Source organism: Nesoenas mayeri, assembly GCF_963082525.1.
Source record: "Nesoenas mayeri genome assembly, chromosome: 19".
Taxonomy (NCBI): Eukaryota; Metazoa; Chordata; class Aves; order Columbiformes; family Columbidae; genus Nesoenas; species Nesoenas mayeri.
In genome coordinates this window covers 1,906,936-1,927,476 of record NC_137568.1, presented here as the reverse complement: position 1 = coordinate 1,927,476, position 20,541 = coordinate 1,906,936, and the positions used below count along the sequence as shown (strand labels likewise).

Below are 20,541 nucleotides of genomic sequence, written 5' to 3'. Positions count from 1 at the left end.
TGCCCTATTGTTCTCCCTTCCCTCGCTCCCTCCCTCCGCCCGGGGCTCGCGTCCTCCCTCCGCTCTCTTCCATCCCTCCCTCCCTCCATCCCTCCCTCCTCCTCCTCGCTGTCCCTCCCGCTCCGCTCCCCGAGCTGATGTCACGCACCCGCTGAAGGCGCGGGCGATCATGGCTGCTGCGGCCGCGCCGCCGGCCTCCCGCTGATGCCCGCGATGGAGCCCACGAGCCTCCTGCGGTTCCTGCGGAAGCTCAAGGAGGTTTTCGACGTTTGCGATGAGGATGCGGACGGCTTCATCCGGGTGGAGCACTTCGTCGCCCTGGGGCTGCAGTTCGGCCAAGGGGATGAGGTGAGTGAGGCGGGCCCGGCCCGCTGCCTCGGCAGCCGCGCAACTTCACCTGCTGCTCCCGCTTTGCAGGGAACGGGCCACGGCTCTGCCTGGCCAGACCCCGCCAGGACCACCCACCTTCCCTCAGCGCTGCTCGGATTCCCCCCGACCTCCAGGGAGCCCCCGACTCCGCCCTCAGGTTGGTGGGGACTCCCCCCGTCCCTCAGGGCGTCGCAGAGCCCTCCCCGTGGCGGCCCGGAGCCCCCTTCCCTCAGGGCCACCCGGTCGCCCTTTCCCGCAGAGTCTCCCTAATGACAGCCCGGATCTCTCTTTTTCTCAGGGGGTGCCGGAGCCTCCCCCTCCCCCCGGGCCGGCCCAGACTCCCGGGCTCCCTGGGGCAGAGGACCGGGCCGCCCGGTGCTCAGAAAGCGCGGAGGGAGCTGTATTTATTCTGGTGACAACTCAGTCCATCCTGACTGAGTTCTGTCCTCAGTGGGGTGCCAGGCCCCGGGCAGGTGAGGTGCAAAGGTCTGAACGGCCAGGGAAGCACCAGCCCAGGGGCACCCGAAAACCCCCAGGTGATCACCTGGACCCCGTCCAGCCCCCTAGTGACACAGCGTAAATCTGGAGTCACACCGCGGGTCCCAGTGGAGCCCTTGTGTTGCTGGGACCAGCGCACATCTATGGCATTAGAGTAAATGAGAGTGCGGTCAGGCCAGTGTCTATGAGGGTAATGACATGTGTTTGGTTTCAAACAGTTCCCATAAGTGATTCAGTCAAGAGCTGCAGCTCCAACAACATTAACCAGCAAGAAACGCTTCTTTCCCCTAGGAGAACTCTTAAGACTGGGACTAGGATAGACTTGTAAAGCCAGTATTAGCCAGCCTTTTAAAGTACAATACAACAAATTAATGTGAGAAGCCAATAAAACGGTAGTGTATAAAGGGATGCCAAAGAGGCAGCAAAACCAGAGTGAATTCACAGCAATCGTTGGAGCAAATTACTTATTTTTGGCTTACTGCTGGTAATGAAACACAGCTTATGAATGAAATCAGAAGACCAGGAGACAGAAGGCTTATTGCTTGCAGATAGTCACAGGTCTGTTAAACATTTTCTTAATGAGAAGCTGGAGTTTCTTATTTTAACCAGCAAAATAAGGAGAAAAAATGAGTAATAGTAGAGAGCTTTATTGATTTCTGGTTTTATTTGTCTCTTGGTAAGTTGTATAATTTTATGTAAACTAGTAGAAGTATTTTTAAATCCTCAGTGCCAGAAACACTGCATCAGAATTGCTTTTTGCACTACAACGTTTATTTGGAGGCAGATCAGTGGCTTTCTCTTGCAGCACTGAGGAAGACCAGTCAGATTCCACTGGCCGTTTTGCAGCAGGATGGCACTGATGATCATAACAGTCCTTTTTGGTCTTAGAAATCTCTAAGGTTGGGAGAGGGGAGCAGGTTCTCTAAGATGCAAAGGAAGATCCAAGTGGTCATCTCATAAGCTTGGGTTGGAGTGTATTAGTTGGAAAATATTTAAATGGAACGGAAAGAAAAACTGGAGATCTTGACAATGACTGCAGTAGAAAAGTATCAGCTGTCAGTGGTGGTATTGAGGTGTCACGATGGTCTGGTCTAGTGGGCAGGTACAGGAGAGATTACTGGTGCTAAGAAATGCGTGCATTGCATTTAATTCAATTGTAATTGGCAGTGTTCAAACAAGATATATGCAAAACTGGGATGGAGAAGTCTTATCTGCGTATCTATCAAACTTATAAATTGTTCTGTTTTGCTTCCCTGTGTCTATGGTACTCATTGGCTAGAGTTCCTTGACTTCAAAGGAGCATGTGTCAGCTGAGTCAATGGGATTTGTAAATCACCAAAAGAGGCTTGCTAGGGAAATGCAGAATCAATTTTCCAAGTGCAGGGTTACTGTGAAGCAACCACTGTAGGTGAGCTAGTCTGGTTTTAAGTCTTGTTAGAAATGAGCGTTATATGTGATGAATCACAGCTGATGTTTGCAGACAGTGAGAATCTATTCTCCCATAGCACAGTGCTATCAGCCTCGCATCTGCAGGAACCTAATGAGCTCTGTGTGGGAATGCATCTCATGAAATCAAACTGAGGCGACACTGCTATAGAGCAGTTCCTTTTTACATGTTATAATCTATTTACTGTCATTGAAAATTAACTATACATTTGAACATGCTACCGTTCTTGGGCCTGATCCACCTCCACTTCACATTCAAAAGAAGCTTCTGCATTGGCATCAGTGAAAGACTCATTTGCCCTCATGTGTAAGTTATTTGCTTCTTCTGGTTACATAATTCATCTGGCCACAGGAAGGATCCTATTATGTAGCATTGTGGCCTGAATAGTTCTGACTCTTACCAACAGCAGCCCTGGGTAATGTTTATGAGATGACAGAGCATCTGTCCCTTCAGTTGTGCCCGCCTGGCACACACAGCTTTCCACCTCTTCTCTGCCTCCTCAGGGCCACCACCATTCAAAGTGTGGGGTCTACAGATTCTTAATACTAACTTCAGTAGGCCCTGTGCCTTGGACGGTGTAGGGCACTTACCCTTTTCTGGTTTTTATTATTTTTTTTTCCATTTCCTTTCTTATTTGTGTGTGTGCACACTGGTAGTCAACATGCTGAAATTTATCAGTCCTGAAAGGTAACAACTCTCTGAAAACTGCCCCAAGGCAAAATGTTGCAGCAAGGCAGCAGCTTTCTGTTCAAGCAAAGCAGTCCTTACCTGCACAGTGGAAACAATAAACTGTAGCATTTCTGATTAACTTTTTTACTCTTTTAGTGGCCTCTTGAGGCCTCTGCTTCTAATAGCTTGATGCTTTTCTTCTTTAAGACCGCACCATCAGTGCTGTACCTCATTCATTCTGCCTTTCCCACACATTCTGAAATCCTCTTCTTGCGGTGCAGTTATTGGGAGCCCACTGCAGCAGAACAGTGCTGAGGTACGGTGTGTTCTGGCTGCAGAAGCACTTCTAGCAACTTTGCTTGCAACCTTTTGCTTTGCCATACGAGGCACGTGGTTCAACTAGAGGAAGAAACGACTTGGCCATGTTAATTTGTCAGAGCCAGGCGCAGAATCATGTCTCTAAATTCTTGCTGTGGTGCCAGAGTTAACAGCATATCGGGCTAGCTGTCAAGTACTGCTTTTCTGTGCAAATAGTTGTGGAACTTGTGCTTTTAAGTAGTTTGGCATTTTGACCTCTGTTCATCCCATCTGACTGTAGGCATTTAACTGAGTTGTCTAAATTAATCTTCCTCCATGGTCACTGATGAGCAATTGAACACTTAGAGGGTGTAACAGCACCCAAAGATGAAATAAATTCTTCAGAGGTGCTTTTTATCTCCAGTGACAACAGAAACTCCTAGATGAGACTTTTGGTTCAGTGATTAAAAATAACAGGCTTGGGCCCTTCTTTCCCATTGAGTGGTCTGTTTGCCGTTTGTGGAGAAATCTGAAGGAAGACACAAAGGGCTGTTTCCAGAGCAACTTGGCAGGGTGGCATGTGCTCCATAGCTGATGAAACACTTCACATAATATTGAAAAATGCCAAGAGTCACTCACCATCTGGTTCCCTTTCACGAGGAAGATGTTATAGTTGCACTAGCAGCCGAGTGTCTGGGAGCGTTGTGTGTGACGTGTTCAGCCAGCCCCAGTTCTGGCAGTGGATTGTGTGAATGTGTATTTCAGGGTAGTGCCAGTTGACGTTTCATTATGCCAGATTCTATTTAAGCTCTACATTCAGTTTTCAGCAACGAGTGAAACATGCTGAACACATTGATGATTTCTTTTTGAGATACGTAATGACCTTTTGGAGGTGTGCATACCATACAGGTGCTTTTAGACAATAATCTTTGTCATGGAGAGACCAAGAGATGCTTATCAATTTGAAGCAGTGTCATACCTAAGAGGCAACTTGAGCAGCTGATAAAATCTATAGGCAAGTATAAATTATTCTTGTAAATGGACAGTAATTCACTTGCAGTCAATGATCTGCTAGTGCTGTAGAACAGAAGAAGCTGAAAACAAGTTCTTATATTTCATGTGAACAAATGAAACTTTCTGGCCAAAATAAACGACTGAAATAGGGAGATGTTTGTTGCTAATTTTATTTGCTTCCATGCATCCTCTTTCTGGGCTGAAATTAAAGGCATCAGCCTCAAGTGCTGCGGGTGGTGGCTGCTGGCTGAGCTCAATGACAGTCCTGATGCTCCATTTTGACTCACTCTTGGGTGTCTCCCAGGGACACCTGATGCAGCCGTGCTCTAAACACAGGAAAAACAGCCCTTCTGCTGTAACCACTCCAGAACTAGCTTGTCCTGTAAAGACCAGGAGCGTAATTTCACCGCTTGCCATAGGGTCTTTCTGAATGGTCTGGGCAAATTTCAGGCTTCTAGCTGTAGTGTTCCAGTTCAGAGTTGCACCCAGAAATCGATGGAATCACTGCAAATTTACTTCAAAGTGCATGATGACAGCAGCTGGTTCATACCTTCTTGATAATGTGCTGTGTGCTCTGGGGTTACCGGCTGCCATGAGAACAAGAGACTTTGGCACTGAGACATTGAAAGAAAAGTATTAGGGTGTTACCCAGTGATAATGCCGTTCTCATAACAGAGGCAGAAGAGAGTTATGACTTCTTTCTTCTCTGCTTTTCCTCGAAATAATTGCTGAAAGGAAAAATAAAATATTTGCCTAGATGTAATGAGGATGCAAAGAGCACTCCCATGTGATAATGTTCTCCTGGTAACAGGCTGCCACACATTTAGACTCCTTAAAACTATATTTGCTAATGACCCAGATATTTGATATCATTTACAGTGACTTGGAAAAAACACAGTTCTGAAATGGCACAGTAGGGTACTGAGATTATGGATTAGTCAAGGTACAGTGACTGTAGCCTTCCTAATTCAATACAAACTAGCAGTGAATTTGTTTGCCTTTTGGTATATCCTGAAACTAAGTGTATATTAATATTTCTAAACAGCTGACATAAAGCAAGCTTAGTACTTACTGTTAATCAAACATTTTCTGAAGCATTGTTATGAAGAGAGAAGCTGTAGGTTTGCTGTGCACTCATGAGTTTAATTTGTTATGTAATATGTTTGCATTTCAAAGGTAAGAGCTCTGAGGGGGTTATATGTATAGTTAAGAATTGGTTGTCGCTGTATTTTGTAATATGAGTCAGTGATCTGATACATTAAGTTCTTAATGCCTAAAGGAAAAGCAAACAATTTTGACAGCAATTCTTGATATTTAAACGACAACTTTTTATAACTACCTCAGTGGTTTCATTTAGTACACATACAGTGATATTGGGTTTTCTTATAATTAAATGCAAAAGTAAAGAAAAAGCATATGGATCAAGCATAGAAGTCAGAACAGCATCTTTTGTGTGTGGTACGGAAGGTTGCATATGTAACCGGTGAAATTAAAGCATTCAGCTGCCTACCAAGCCCAGATACTTTCTATGTAAATTTTTCTCCCCTTCCCCATGCGTGATTTGATGCTGTTAAGTTGTACAACTGGTATTCTTCATCTGTGACATGTCTGAGTGTTCTCCAGAAATTTGCTTTTGCAAATCCTAGGGAGGATTTCAGATTTCTAGCACGTACTGATTTTATTCCTCTAATGTGATAAAGCTTCGAAAAGTAACGTATCCAAAATTGCTACAAGGGAGGGTAAGTCTTGGAGAGAGAACAAGCCACTGCCACATAGTATTTGTGGGGGTGATCCCCAACACAGAATTTTTCTTGGTTTCTAAATTGCTTTGTTACCTACAATTTAGCACAATTGACTCATGTTCAGCAGCAGTGCTTTTATAGCAACAAAGCAGAAAAAAATTAATTGACTTATAATGTTTAGGTAAGCAGATGTGATTGTTTTTATTCTCTGCGTAGTTGACAATATAATTTCCTAATATTTTTTTCTGATTTTAATGCTAATATTCACAAACATTTTAAAATCTCTGATCAGATTTTTGAACCAGACTGTCTGCTCAAGAGCTGAAGTTCTAACGGTTCTTAGAACATGCCGTATTTCGGGAGACACGTGATTTCAGACCTAGATACTTGCATAGGCAGCTGAACGTAGTTAAGTCAGTGCAGGGTGTGATTAAGCACATGAATGATAAAAGAGAGCGTCAGACACAATCACTACTACTATAACATATGGTTTTACAACAGCAGTGTGAGTGTAAACAAAGCACTGTATAATACATCTCGGTTCCTTTTTACTCACAACATAATTGAAGGGCCTCACTTGGAGAGAACGCAAATGCTTCTATATAACTATGAGTGCTGTTTTCCACATTTTGTGTGCGGTTAAACCAAAAATAGTACTGCTCCTTCCTAAACCATGTGTACAATTCAGTTCTGCAGTATGTCAGTCCCAGGGTTGGCCTCAGGACCAGACTGTGGGGTCAAAATACTGCAAGGCAGACAGGGCAAATGAACAGATCTGGGAAAATCCCAATGTGCTCTTCAGATTTTAAAGCTGCTATAATGGTTTAGTTTGGGTGTAGTGTTAGGGTTCTAGATGGTCAAGTGAAAAGCTTAGAAATGATAAAACCTTTATTAGGTTTCCTGAAATTAGAAGGAAAGGTACCGGAATTGTGTGTTCTGGAGTGGAGAGGCTGTGGTGGAATGAGGGGTGTCAACCAATCCGGTTTCTTCCTTTAGAGTGGTGTCAGTTTAAAAATTACCTACATTTCGATGCTCAAATGGGTGTCTTCTCAAGTGTTCTGTAATATCACACATACACCTACATTGTAAAACTTTTCCCTCTTCGTTCAGGGCTGGAGCACAGAGCTGTTCCCAACAGCCACTCTGTCACCGGCATCCAGCAGGGAAGCAGAGTCACAGTGCAGTGCTCTGCAAGCAGCCCTTGGATAGGAAGCTTCCTTTTCTATAGGTGATCTTCAGCCTGTGGCAGTGCTTTGTGATGTTCCAAAAGAGGGCATATTCCTGGTACACCTGCTGCAAATTTGCTGATGAAGATACTTCACGTTTTTCCCTATGTGTGTGTCATTCTGGATGTCCTCAGTGCCTGGTTTATTGTGAAGCTTTGAAACGGGACATTCTGGTGTTGTCCCATCACTGTGTGATGAAACGACCCTCCCTGGTGGCTATTGGAAAATGGAATATTATTTTCCAATGACACTTCTGTTATAATTAAAAAAAAAACAAACCAAACAACAAACAAATGGGTAGATACAAATAGCTTTGTCCATATATTTGCACAGTACTAATAGATTTGAGAAAGTGTCCCAAAATCTTGGTGATTTCACTGTGACTATACAATCAGTTGAATATATTTTACCAATTAAACCGTATGATATATGTATTAGGATACAGTAGCTAATAACAGGTCAGAAAGTGAAATGCTGCAGATATGTCAACACAGAGACCATTTGTAATTGTTGGCACTTACCTTTTTGTCCCTGTGCAATAGGATATTCTGTCTCCATAAAGCAGTACAGAATCCTCCACTAATGGTATCGAGGCCGCCCTTCTTGGGGGTTTGAGCTGTTGGGAACAGCAGAAAGCTGTAGGACTCTCATTAGGAGAACTTTGTTGCAGAGGTCTCTTGTGCCATTGCTTGTGCTTTTTGGTGGATGGCTCCTGTTCAAATGCTGGTGGTCAGTCAGTGCTTGCTGTGTTACAGCAAATTAGCACCTGTTTGGAAGGAAAGGGAGCTTGGGAGGAGTTGGTCTAAGTGGTTATAAACACAAATGATTTACACAACATTTCAGGTGAAAAGCTTGCTTGATTGAGTTGGTGGAATAATGTGGCCATAAATTACCTGTGGGTTTATTGCAGTTGGCTGCTGCAGCAGCTCTTTAGCAATATGTTCTGTTCAGCGGCACTTCTCGTAATTCAGTGCTTGCCACTGCTTGCATTTTGTAGACGTTGCACTATTCTGTAGCCCTGGACTCACAGTACAGGATGAAGACAGTAGGAGTGTAGACTTGGCTTTCATAGCAAGAAATTGCTAGTGTCTCTATTTTGGGGAAGAAGTGTGAAGAGACACATTTCAAATACACTTTTTGCAGGAGGAGGGGTTGCCATGGATAATAGTTGTGAAACATTGGGTCTGATTTCAACCCCCCTCTCTTTTTTATTTTGTTCTGTGGTGAGATATGAAAATCAAGTTCATCTTCCAGGCCCCTGTGTGGCACAGGGTGGCTGCAGGGACACTTGGATTCACTGCTTTTGGTTTCACCAGAGCCAGTTCCCACTCCTGCTACTGACAGAAACCTGCCCATTTTACAATCAGCCTGTTAGTCATTATACCTTCTTAATTTTGGTGAACCTGCTGTCAATAATGCTGGTTGTGTGCCATCATTAGTACCAGTCTGTGGTTTCTCTGAATGAATTGGGTAGAAGGATCCCAAAGGGAAGGGAGAAGAAGGATGTTCTTTTCAAATGTATAGCTTGCAAACAGATGGACAGCAGCAAATGAACACAAAGGAAACACAGGAGAAACACATGAGGCTGTGAAAGAGGATAGTGGTGTTTACACCATTTTTGTCTGTGTATATCTTAATACTCACATGCAAGAACTGATTTCTAGGATGAAACTGTGCCAGCCTGGAATAGAAATTGATTTTAAGACCCAAAGTGTGTGCTCAGTGCACACTGTAATTATATCATGATGGCAATTTCAGCACAGGACTGAACTTTAACTAACCTTTCAAAGATCTCTTCTTCCTTGTGAGGCTATTTATGATATCAGTAATGAACTCGGGGAATGTCACAGGCTATCAGATGGGGCGGCAAGGAGAAGCTATCAAAAGATTAAATTTTGATGGCATTTTGAATGTAAACCCCCAAACTCTATTTGATGCTTCTCTAATTCTGCTGAAAGTCAGTGACTCCAAAAAGCTCCAGTAATTCTTGAAAATGTGATTTTATTTCCCAAGTACAGCAGAGGCTTATCAAAATTTTGCCTTGGCCCTAGGAAGAGAGTCAGGAGGTGCGAGACCCACTAACATCGTTCACAACAAAGCAATTTTCCCACTGTCGCAACTGGCTGTTATGCTTTCTGTTATTAATGAGGGAGTTATTGTTCCCTTTAGGTGTGGTTTCCGTGATATTTGCTGCTTGGCACTTCAGAGAGTCTCATTAAAGAGTTGATGTGATTCCCATGAAGATTTTGTGAAGCCTCCTTTAACTGGGTCACTACATGCCAGATAACATAAGCAATAACTGCAGCACTTCTTGTGAGCAACATTAGTACGGTGCTGAGCTGTGTGTCAGCCGCTGCTTGAGCGAAATGCTGTACGTAATATTAAAATATTCACACTTGTTCAACCAATATTACCAAAATAAAAAATACTTTTTTTTTTTTTTCTTTTATGCCAGATTAATAGATTTAGGTCACAGGCTGTAAATGAGTGTGACTCAGCTGTGTGAATAAATCAGCTTGCTTGATTGTGGGATGAGTTTACACTTTAAAGGCTTTTAATAGGTAATGAATATTCAGGGTCTGCCACATGGTAGAAAATCTAAACGGAAGGCTTGGATTCCTACAGCCCTGGCTCTCCTTCAGCAAGCGCTGTTACAAAAGAGTGTCTCGGGGTTGGAGATAGCAGTGCTGCTCTGATCCCTCTTCTCTTTTTCCCTCTTTGCTGTCACTAATAGGAATGCAACAGTGTGATACACTAACTGGTGGCTCTAGAAAACAGGTTTTATCGTGCTGTGTTAATGCTGAGAAAATGTTGTCCTCTTGGCCCTATCAGTAGACATCAAATGGAGCTGCACAGGTGTCAGAGGAGGGCATTTGAAATCTCAGTGGCTTGCAGAAGAATTCAGGAGCAATTACTCACCTCAGCCCTGTCGGCAGAGAAGGCAGCACCACAACCCGTTTTTCTTTTAGGGTAAAATGCTTAGCAATCCTGAAACTCGGTTCTCTTAAATATCTTGTTCAACACACCCTACTCAATAAACTCAGGATTTTTTCTCCTCTTGGGTATAGTTGTCTTGTATATCAGTTGGGTTATGAGCTCTTCAGGGTGAGAGGAACTGTGTTCTGCGTTTGTACAATCTGGGATGGACTGTTCTGTAGAACCTCTTGGCACAACCCCAGGGCAAATAATAAACGCTAAGGCCATGTTGTTTCTGGGGAAACTGTCCACTGCTTTCTCGCAAAAGAGATGATCTTTGATCAACCAAATCCTGAAATCTGTGCAGTAACAAGAAATATTTAGTGAAACAGTTATCAACTAAGCTTATGCCAAAGATGACAGCTCCCCTGGGTTCTTATGATCAGATACAAGCTTTGACATGGTAAAAACCTCTATCAGTGACAGTCATGACATTGATTTGCAGAGTGGAGCCCATGCTCATGTGGGAAGCAGTTGAGAAATGCATCAGACTTTCCTGGGCTCTGTTGAGTGACTCAGCATCCTGTAATAATTCCTCATTTGTTACTTTTTGAAGTAACTACAAGAGTAGTGGGGAAGGGAAATAAAGATGCTGGTGCGAAGTTACCCAAATTAAGAATAGCCTATAACACAGCTGTGAAAAGTTTGATATTTTTGCTTGCAGTAGAGATTTCTTGCCAAAGCCCTCTGTGGAATTAGTTTGAAAACCTGAGTTCAAGGTAGCTGCTTAAGAAAAAAGGATTTGGCAGCACTGTGAAAATCTTTAATCAAAAAGGGTCTATACGGCACCTCAGCAGAGTTCTCCTTGGTACAGCGTTTCACTGCCCTGCCTGTGCCAAGACTAAATTGTAGCTGATGATAAAGTCAAAGAGGTGACAAGGCTGAGCTGGAATGTGTCTGGTTTAGGTGTAACATGCGGTGATTTGTTGACCTTAGGCCTTACTTTTTTCCTTTCAAGAAGTCCTGTATGACTGGGGGCATCAATTTTAACAGGATTCTCTGGAAATTAATCTGAAAGCACTAAAGATATAAAAACTGACATGTTTCTAAGGTTTTAAACACGTTACAGAGTTCCAAGGCAAAAATACATTTCATTATTAAATTCTACAAGCAGAGTGAAAATCTGTCGTTTCCATTCACTGCTACAGGTTTTTTTCCAGAAAGGAGGTTAATTTATTCCTTGATTCTGTTTTATGATCTGTAGGGATAGCGAAGCTGTGGGAGAAGCTGCTGAGAGTAAAGTTTTTAAGATATTTAAGGCTCAACTAGATACCTGTCAGGAATGCTAAGATAATATTAAGTCTGTCTTTCCAAGCTATAGTATAATATTCCTGATGAACCAAGGGCTACTACTTTGCAAGAGAACTCTAAGGTAATAAGGCAAGGAAACAGCAAATGGATAACCAGCAGCTCATGACGACAGACAGAGGATTTAAACCTGCACAATTTTGAACTGGCACTTAAGTGCGTTTTTGGCTGTATGCTTGGGGAACCCTGACTTCAGTGCGACTATTTGTGGCCTGTTTCAGAAAACTGTCCTTTCGGGCAGCTGGGAATAGGGAGGAACACCCTGCGAGCGTCTTTCTTCCTTTGAAACACATGCTCTGTGCTGTGCTGGATGGGCCTGGACCGCTCAGCGTCGCTGCAAGGTGAGATGCTGAATAGCAGAGCGGGGCTGGGAGATAAATTAGCTCACTGATCAAGATGTTCTAAAGTGTATCTTCAAGGCAGGTCTGAGTCAACACTTTGAGATAATGCTGTCAGACTAAATGATAACACAAAATATTCTGACAACCTATTTGGTCTGGAAACAAACACTGTCTGTTCCTTGGCAGCAATTTCTGATTAAACTGTGGGCTCTAGCTGCCAACAGCCCAGTGCTAGCCACTCTGACTCAACCATTGACTCCTCTTGTTTGGCATAAAACATTCAAATATTTAAGTTAAATACATTCAAGTGAAAGAATAATCTTTATATTTGGAAAAATAAACTGCTCTATAGATTTATTAAGGATTTCTGAGATCCACTTTAATCACAGACAGTGATGAAAAAGCTCACATATACGTGCCACAAAATAAAATATGTAAGAGGAGATTTTTGATACAGGTACCCTCTGTCTAGAGTTTGCAATTATATCTGACCTTTTAAAATAACCCAGGTGCAGAAAAGGTGCTTGAATACATCACACCTAAGATGAGTTTCATATATCCTTCCTGGTTTCCCGAGAGCTCTGCTCTTTGCAGTGAAGAGCAATCAGGTTAATCCAAATAACTGAGAAAAAGGAAAACATCTGCAGGAAATTCTCTGCTGGCTCACCCCAGTGTACAGATTGCGCGCACTGTTTTTGTAGTAAAGTCTTGCAGACTTTAAGGGCAGAGACCTAAGGCACTGAGCAATCTCACTGATGTTGGGCAACTGTTCACACACTTAGTGAAAAGCACATGTTAAATATGTTGCTGATCTTTTCCTTCATGTTTTGTTTCCTTTCCTGTCTATTTTCTATCCCTACGTCGTTTTTTTTTTGTTTGTTTTACTACCTATAGCCCACTTTGAGGCCCTTGGTGGGATTTATGTTCTGTCTTCCTTGCAGGGACAGCAGTCTTTCCCATGACTGTTGTCATACAACTTTCTGCCCTTAACTGTTTCCTAGCCATTGTAGGAACTCTTCATCAAGTTTCTGTCTTCTGTGGGATTAAGAGAGGACAGCCAGACCAGAGCCTGACTTATTTGCTACAAGTACCTTGAAGAGCAAGGGAAGAGGATCAGCCATGTCTTTAGAAGAGCATCCTTTACCAAGGGCCATGGTGATTAGAACGGAGCTAAAAATAGGTGCAGGGAAAATTAGTAAGCCTCAGAATCATTGGGTTACAATGGAAGAGAATAAGGTACCTTTCCTGGTGTCTGTTCAATATGTTTAAAATTGACTTGGATTTTAAAATTAGAGGACAGACTCTGCAAACAATCAGTCCTGACACTTTCAAATCAGCTGAAGGGCACTCAGCAGAAATGCTAATGGATGAGTTGCAGTGAGCGCAGAAGAAAGAAGGGTGGAAATATTGTCTCGAGAGGAATCAGCAGATTTCTCCACAGTAGTAAATGCAAAAGACGGATCAGCAGTGGCTGAACACACGTGTGACCACTGTGTTGATTGTAGATATCTTTCTGCAGTGTTCACTTTTTCTTACCAATGACTACTGCGATTTGTAAGCTCTACCAACTGCTTAAACCCAGGTCTTCTTGTTCTTTAGTTTCTTGCTCAGGAAGAACAAAAACTTACTCCTAGCTCAAGTCCGCATCTGTACAGAAGGAGCAGCTGTGCCTGTGGCAGGGAAGGAAGGTACAGTTCTGACTGTATGCAAGATTCACAGTTTTGCCTGAACTGGACTCAGTGCAAACTGAGCACTTGTTTAAATCTTTTCAGTGTCTTTGTTCTTGTGGTAAGATTTCACTGATCTTTTCAAACAAAATAAAAGATGTTTCATCTCAGACTGACTGTCTTTGGTCTTTACTGCTGAAAATCCCCAAAGCTGCATATTCTGTTTCTTATTGGCATAAAAGAAATGACAACGGGGAGAACCTGTCTGCCTTCTGACACTCTTGAAAATACTGAAGATGAACAAAAGAAAACAGAGGCTTTAGTGACCTTGTGGAAAACCACCTGGAAAAATTTAGAATATCTCCTTGCATGTTATTAGATGACTAAATTCTGTTTAGGATTTTTATTCCCTTAGATTGAAGGACACTTGAAGGGTCTAACTCTGTTCTCCATTTCTCTAGCATTGCTGTAACTGCACTTTAATGAAATTCTGATTGATGCCACTCTGAGATTGGAACAGGGCCTGTAATGGTTCTATTAGAGTAAAAGGAGCTGTACCAGTTTATGCCTAAAACTCAGGTGCCCTATTCCCAAAGCAGTTATGTAACATTTATACAAAAGAAACAAGGAGGTGATTAATAAAAGCTGTTTTAAATATTTACAGGTCTCTTTATCTTGCTTCTTAGAGATGCAGCCATTGTGGAAAAAGTGCTCCAGAGAGCTTCTCTGCCTGAGAAGGAATTTGCCCCTTTCTGTTCCCAGGACACATCCCAAGGGGGTTCCAGCCCAGCGAGAGCCCTGTGCTGTCCTTAAGCTGCTGGCCTGTCCTCAGACTGAAAAACTCCCTTCTTATATGTCTTATGTATGTATTTAGGCCATGTTAAGTTTCCACAAACGAACTGCCACCGAGACCTCAGGGAGTGCAGGACTGGAACCAAGCGTTCCTGGGTTCCTGCTGCCCAATTTGTCTGCCAGGCCAAAGAAACATTTTCTTCCTCATCTCTCTCATTCTCTGCACTGGTTATTTTTAGAATCGCTCCACCTCTGCATGTCGGTTGTGAGAACTGTGTTGCAGTAGATGAGCGTACAGGCCAAATCGGTTCAAGCCAGCCAGGCTTGGTCTTTCTAATGGGTTTTATATAACACTGCATGAGCTATTGCAACATTTCCTATGGCCGCGATATATGACAGCTATCCACTGTAGCGTTGTTCCAGTGCCTGAAGTGGACTAACATTTTATTTTTCATTAATGAGACTCCTTCACACAAGACCTATTTTTAGAATAGATCTAGGTACAGAGAAGCACCTGCTTGGCCTCTTAGAAGTTCTTGGAGGGCTGTAATTGGCACAAGTATGTACTTTAATGTATACAAACCGACATATGCACACAGATTTGGATTCATTGCTGTAGTGTCTTAAGCATCCTAATAGGTATGTACTTATTTTCACTGTCCTAGGGGTTTGGGGACTGGACATGCGAGAAAACTAATGACCTGTCCATGATGAAACACTGTGCAGAGTTGGTAATTTAACCCAGTTCTGCTGGAAGCTGAGCTGCTCTCAAGAATTGAGGCTTATTTTGTATAGAAGGAGGTGCTGGGATGACTGTATATGTGTGCACCATCCAGACCATTTCAGTACAGAATTAGCCTTACTAATTACTTGCCTTCCTTCCTTAACTGAGTATTTACTTAACATTTGACCTCCTTTAATGTACTCAAACAATCTGAGTTGGCTTTCCCTAGGAGTTCGGTCTGCAACTCTTTATTCAGGCAGAATTCCTTCTACACCAGTTCTACTCACTCTGGAGCAGGGCCAGCAGCCCCTACTCAGGCTAAACCATGGTCTTTCAGACAAGCAGTAGATTATTTCTGTCCTTGCTGTTACATATTTTATATGTACTTTGCGAGTTTTGCTTCAGTGAGGACAAGATCAGCATCCTGAAAAAAATGCCCGTTTGTGTAAATGGTAGAGGTTTGTTGTTAAGTTCAGCAGAGACTAGAGAAAAACACATCAGGAACTGTGTAGAAAACTCTTATTCTGAAGAAACTTGGAGCACCCTGCTGTATGGATGCTGGCTTGATGCAGCCAGGGGCAGAGCCAGTGCAGGTGAGATCTGTCTTCACTCTGTGTCGCTGTGTCTTTTAGGAAGAGAAATCCCTCTCCCCTTCCCACTTTTATTTCCCATCCCTTTGCTCTTAAAGCTTCAATCTTGCCTTCTCTCCAGGGGCAGCTTCCTGGAATTATGGACTTGAGTGATGCTTCTTGTCTCTTCTGAAAGAAGTTGTTGGTGTTGCTGTGGTTTTGAATGATAAAGGAAGACCCTGGGGCACTAAATGCCTCAGCTGTGTTTGCAAACCTCCACAGATGAGCAGTCAGTGTACACAGCTTAAACTACCATGAAAGGAGAACAGGAAGAGAGAATGCATTTCTGAGAATAGCATCATATTATATTCTTCTCTGAGCAGATAATTTATTCAGGGAGTGACAGATTGTCTAGTCTGTCTGAGGCACTGGCCTGCGACTTGGATCTGGCTGTGGTTGCCACAGATTCCCTTTGCTGTCAATATGTAGTGTATCCAAGCATAAAATGAACCATCAGACCACATCTTAGAGGTGCTGTGTTAGGTTTGAATAGCCAGGATGAGAAACCTTTAGAGGCTATTGCCTGCACCTGGTTCAGAGATGCTCATAAGGCTTTGGTCTGCAAGGCTTTAATTCAACATGCTCTATTAGCACTAAATTTGTATCTATATTATATGACCCATAAGGTATTAATAGCCCACATAGCAATTGTCTTTTGGAGCAAGTGTAGGCTTTCCTGTTTGAGTCAACTGAGTAATTGATCATGGAATACAGGCACAGGAAAATGCTTGAAAACCAGACAAGAAAGGCTGGAGTTTACTCTGAAAGGTCAAGTATAGAAGAATGTAAGATTTACTTAGCTAGTGCAGGAAGGAAATGTCCCAGAAATGGAGTATCCCATGTTATGGGGAAAGTTTTTTCCAGTGCCAAGAGAAGCAACAGAAAATTGTGAATAGAGAAGCAGTTTTTCAGGAGTCTGACACCATAAAATGAGGTTGCAGCTTCTTCCTGATACATGGCAAAATTTCTGGCAGAGCTCCACAGAGCTGCTGATCTCTGTCAAATCCCTTGGTATGTCTCCGTTCTCCTGCTGAGTGCTGGTGCTTGTGAGAAGCTTGGCCAAGAGAGAAAGTGTTTGCTATTAATTGGCTTACCCTCAGGGCTGATCCTGCACGCTGACCAGAAGGTGTTCATGTCAGTGGAAGGGTTCCTGTTCATTTCTTTGAGCTTTGGCCCCGCACCACAACTGGCCTGTGTGGGGTTATGCTTGTGTTGCTGTGCATCCATCCTGCTGTTGGCCTCTGTGTCTCAGGACCCATGATTGTCCTGGAATATTGTTCTGTCTGCGATCGTGCCCCCCAGCAGGGCAGTCAAGGCCAGAACACAAACATTACTTTATAACATTTCTTGCCTCTGCACGAATATTACCTCAGTTTCTTTGGCGTGAAGATTGACCTCTGGCTGGTGCTGATGCTGCCATTCAGTGGTGCACCATTCAATGTACACTGTGCTCTGAGAGCCTCCTTTCATTTAATTATTATTATTTGTTCATTTTTATCCCAGACAAAGCATGTGTTAGGGCAGCAGCCTTTGAAAGGCCTCGCTGTCATTATCTGCAAGTGTGGCAGTAATTCAGTTATTGCAGCTTTCCATAATTCTCACCAGTGCAGCAGTGTAAATAAACAGGGAGCAGTGAGATGCATGATGGGAGACGGAAGCAATTTAGCCACAAGAGTTTATCAAGATACAAAATACCCTGGAGCAGCGAAATTGTCTCCTTTGCCAGCTCATTGCTCTCTGACTGCTGGCTGGATAGATTGTGCCCTTTTTTTTTTCACTGACAAAATATTCCTTTTTGCAGAGCCTTGGTGCTTCCCCTGATCCCACTGCTGCATGAAAACTACGTGAAAGAGCTGTGCTGATGCTGTTCAGAGAGATGTGGAGCCTCCCTGTGTGCAGGGAAGGTTCAGCAGAGACCAAAGGTGTTTGCACAGAGAATTATATTGGGCAGGCTCTGGTTTGGTGGCTGTATTTTGAGGGCCATTTGCAAGGCTTTCCTCATGGTCCCTTTAAAGAGGGATTCCTATTACAGTAAAGAGCAAAAACGTTTTGTCAGCTCTCAGCAAGAAGTATCATGTCCTGTTCTATGGCTCCTCATCCCATCTAAGTCTGCAAAACGACGGAGGAAATGAGCTCCTGTGTCATGAGATGTGTGGAAAGGTTCCCTTTGTACGCAGGTTTGGAACAACAATCTGCACCAGTATTTCTGGACTCTAGGATGGCGGACAGTCTAAAACCAAGAGTGCACTGGGCAAAACCACACAGCTATCAGGTTCAAAACAGATGCCTTTTTGTAATTCTCAGCACTTCACTTTTGTGCTGGTCCTGCCTATTGAGGCTTTGACAAACCTGGCTGTAAAGAGATTTGTTCTATACCAATGAAGGTGGAGTATGTTGAGTGGTATAGGGAGTCCTGACTGCTGGACCCTATCTGAATGATGGCAACCACTGGAAAGTGATATCTGTCCGAAGAAGGTTAAAGTCCTGGCATGAGACGAGTCCCTCGTCATAATGATGCCTTCCAGCATCTCTCAAATAAAGGGCTAAGTGTTGTTTGCCAGGGTTTAGAAATTTATTGCAAAAGCACTTTTCAGAGTTAAATACCTCCCTGTAGTTTTGGTGATTTATAGATTTTATGGCCACTTTATTTTTAAGTTCTTCTAGCATGACTTTCTTTGTATAATATAGTACAGGTAATTCCTGATTCAGGTCCATTGCTTCTGGCTTTGTTCAAGGTCACGTTTAGTATGGCACTAAGGGAGCTCTTTCCCATGCCTATCTATTTCCCTCCCCTTGTTAGCCCTGTCTGGGGTGATGTCAGATTTTAATGATGTGACGTCAGATTGTCCAGAGTGTTTAAATGGGCAACTGAAGTGAAGAAGAGCTTGTGAACTGAAAGGCCACGAAGGGGGTGTAAGCGTCTACTCTGACTTCTAGTTTAGAAACAATGTTTTACTGTATGTGTACCTGGTGCACATCGACAGGGACACACGTGCACACAAACACCTTGATTCCATAGGCAGTGATGCCACAGTCCAACTCATATTTCTGCTGAGGACAACAGGATTTTTCCAGTAGCCAGATCTCTGTTTCAAAGTCTGCCATTCCTGCTTAGTCTCTGGGCTCAGCACTTTTTACAGTCCATCTGTTTCTGGATGAGAAGGTAAAATCACATGCCAGCCAAGAAAATTACCTTTGCATTAGATGTTATCTTTTCAATAGTATGTACAGAGAGCTGAGAATACTGGGTCCAGTCCCTCACTGAGCTTCTCACAATACCAATACTAATTGATAACAGTTGAATTTGGCGCACTTCTAAAACACCAAAGTACAATCTCATCATAGTTGTGCGCTTTTATTTTGTTTCTCTTAGTGTTAGGCTTTGAATCTTGCTTCCATTCAGCCTTCTAACCATTAAGAAGTACTAATATCGACCAGACTGTAACAGCTAATGAGGATGCAGAGCACAGGAAATACTGTGACACGAAGCACCCTTGTACAGCTTCTAAGGCTGGATAGAGCATGCATTTTCTATGCACACAGGCGTATTTAATCTATCCCTTTCTACGCAAAAATGCTGGCTAATTATCATTCCTTCTAATGTCCTTCCCAGGATCAAACAGCAATGTGGATTTCTATGTGTGATTTTTATACAGTGGAAATTTCCTCCTTTCAGTTTGAATGATGCATTTCTGTATGAGGGAATCTCTCATGACATGGAAGGGGCATCTGGGCCTGGAGCTGCCAGTTGCCACGAGCCACAGGGGAATTAGAGCAGATTAACGCTCTGTGAGCGCTATGGTCAGGAATCTGCCTGCTTGTGTGAGCTGATGCAGCAAGGGCTCCCTCCTTCCCTCCGCCCCCGGTAGCTTTGCTCTTTGGGGTTCGTTGTTCCCCTCTCTCAGCATTAGCCATCCTGACTCTGCTCTGCCACCGCGGTCCTGTCTTGACGTCAGAGGAGTCAGCTGCTGTTCAAACCTGTCAGCCTCATGTAATTATCCCCCATAGAGTGGTACTTACTGCACATTTCCTCCTCTGTTTCTTAGTGAAAGGACGTTATCTCAGCCACACTTTTCTGAAAGGTTAAGCATCTTTCTCTTCAACTAAGTGGAAGATTGTTCTGTTAATCATACCTTTCTGCCTGATGTTTGTCATCTTAACTAATGTGTGTCTCCCTGTGCTAGATTCATCCAGTACTTGTTCCTCCCAGGATTTGTGTCAAAGCATTAATTTGCCGTGAAATTTCTTTCGTTCGGTTTAATTTCAGGACTGCTGCTCAGGCGTTTGCATTTGAGGTCAGATCTCAAGACCTACATTTCATCCTCTGTGTCTGTGAGCATACCAAAAGCCAAATACATTCCCTTTTAACAGCTGGCTTCAAAATTCATTTCAGGAGACCAGACTGAGAGAGCTGAGGATGCCCAAATTGTGCTGCCCCGGGCAGGTCTCTGGCTGGCTCTCAGACCACCATCTAAATTGGTTTTGGAAGTAGATGTGTGTGAAACACAGTGCTGTATTATGATTGCACACTGTTTGGTTAGTTTTATGCATTAAGGAGAGAAAGTAACAATGAAAGCACACAGTCAAGAGAAGTGACTAAGTGTAACACGTGCTTTGTATCTCTGAGGCTGGAAAACCAACCTGTAAGGATGTTGCTAACAGCAGCAGGTGATACTGTGTCTCAGCAGTCTGCCGTTGCACTTGGCCGTGGTTTTGACCTGTGAATCAGAGATGCACAAAGCGAATGCCATCACAGGGCTGGCACAGTGTCTTGTTCGGATTTTGCATAAGCCACACGGTCTGGAGCCGCTGCCTGGGTGTTGGCACAAGCCTTGAGCACAC

At 43.4% G+C, this 20,541-nt stretch overlaps 1 protein-coding gene across 1 annotated transcript in view; it reads left to right on the top strand.

Moving 5' to 3' along the window:
• Nucleotides 1-204: 204 nt before the first annotated feature.
• The window catches only part of RAB11FIP4 (RAB11 family interacting protein 4), a gene marked incomplete at both ends in the record, with an annotated part of 89,279 nt that continues 68,942 nt past the window's right edge, over nt 205-20,541 (top strand). Inside the window, one exon of the mRNA XM_080356506.1 lies at nt 205-348. Coding sequence (XP_080212632.1) covers nt 205-348 — 144 coding nt within the window. The remainder of the gene's footprint in view (nt 349-20,541) is intronic.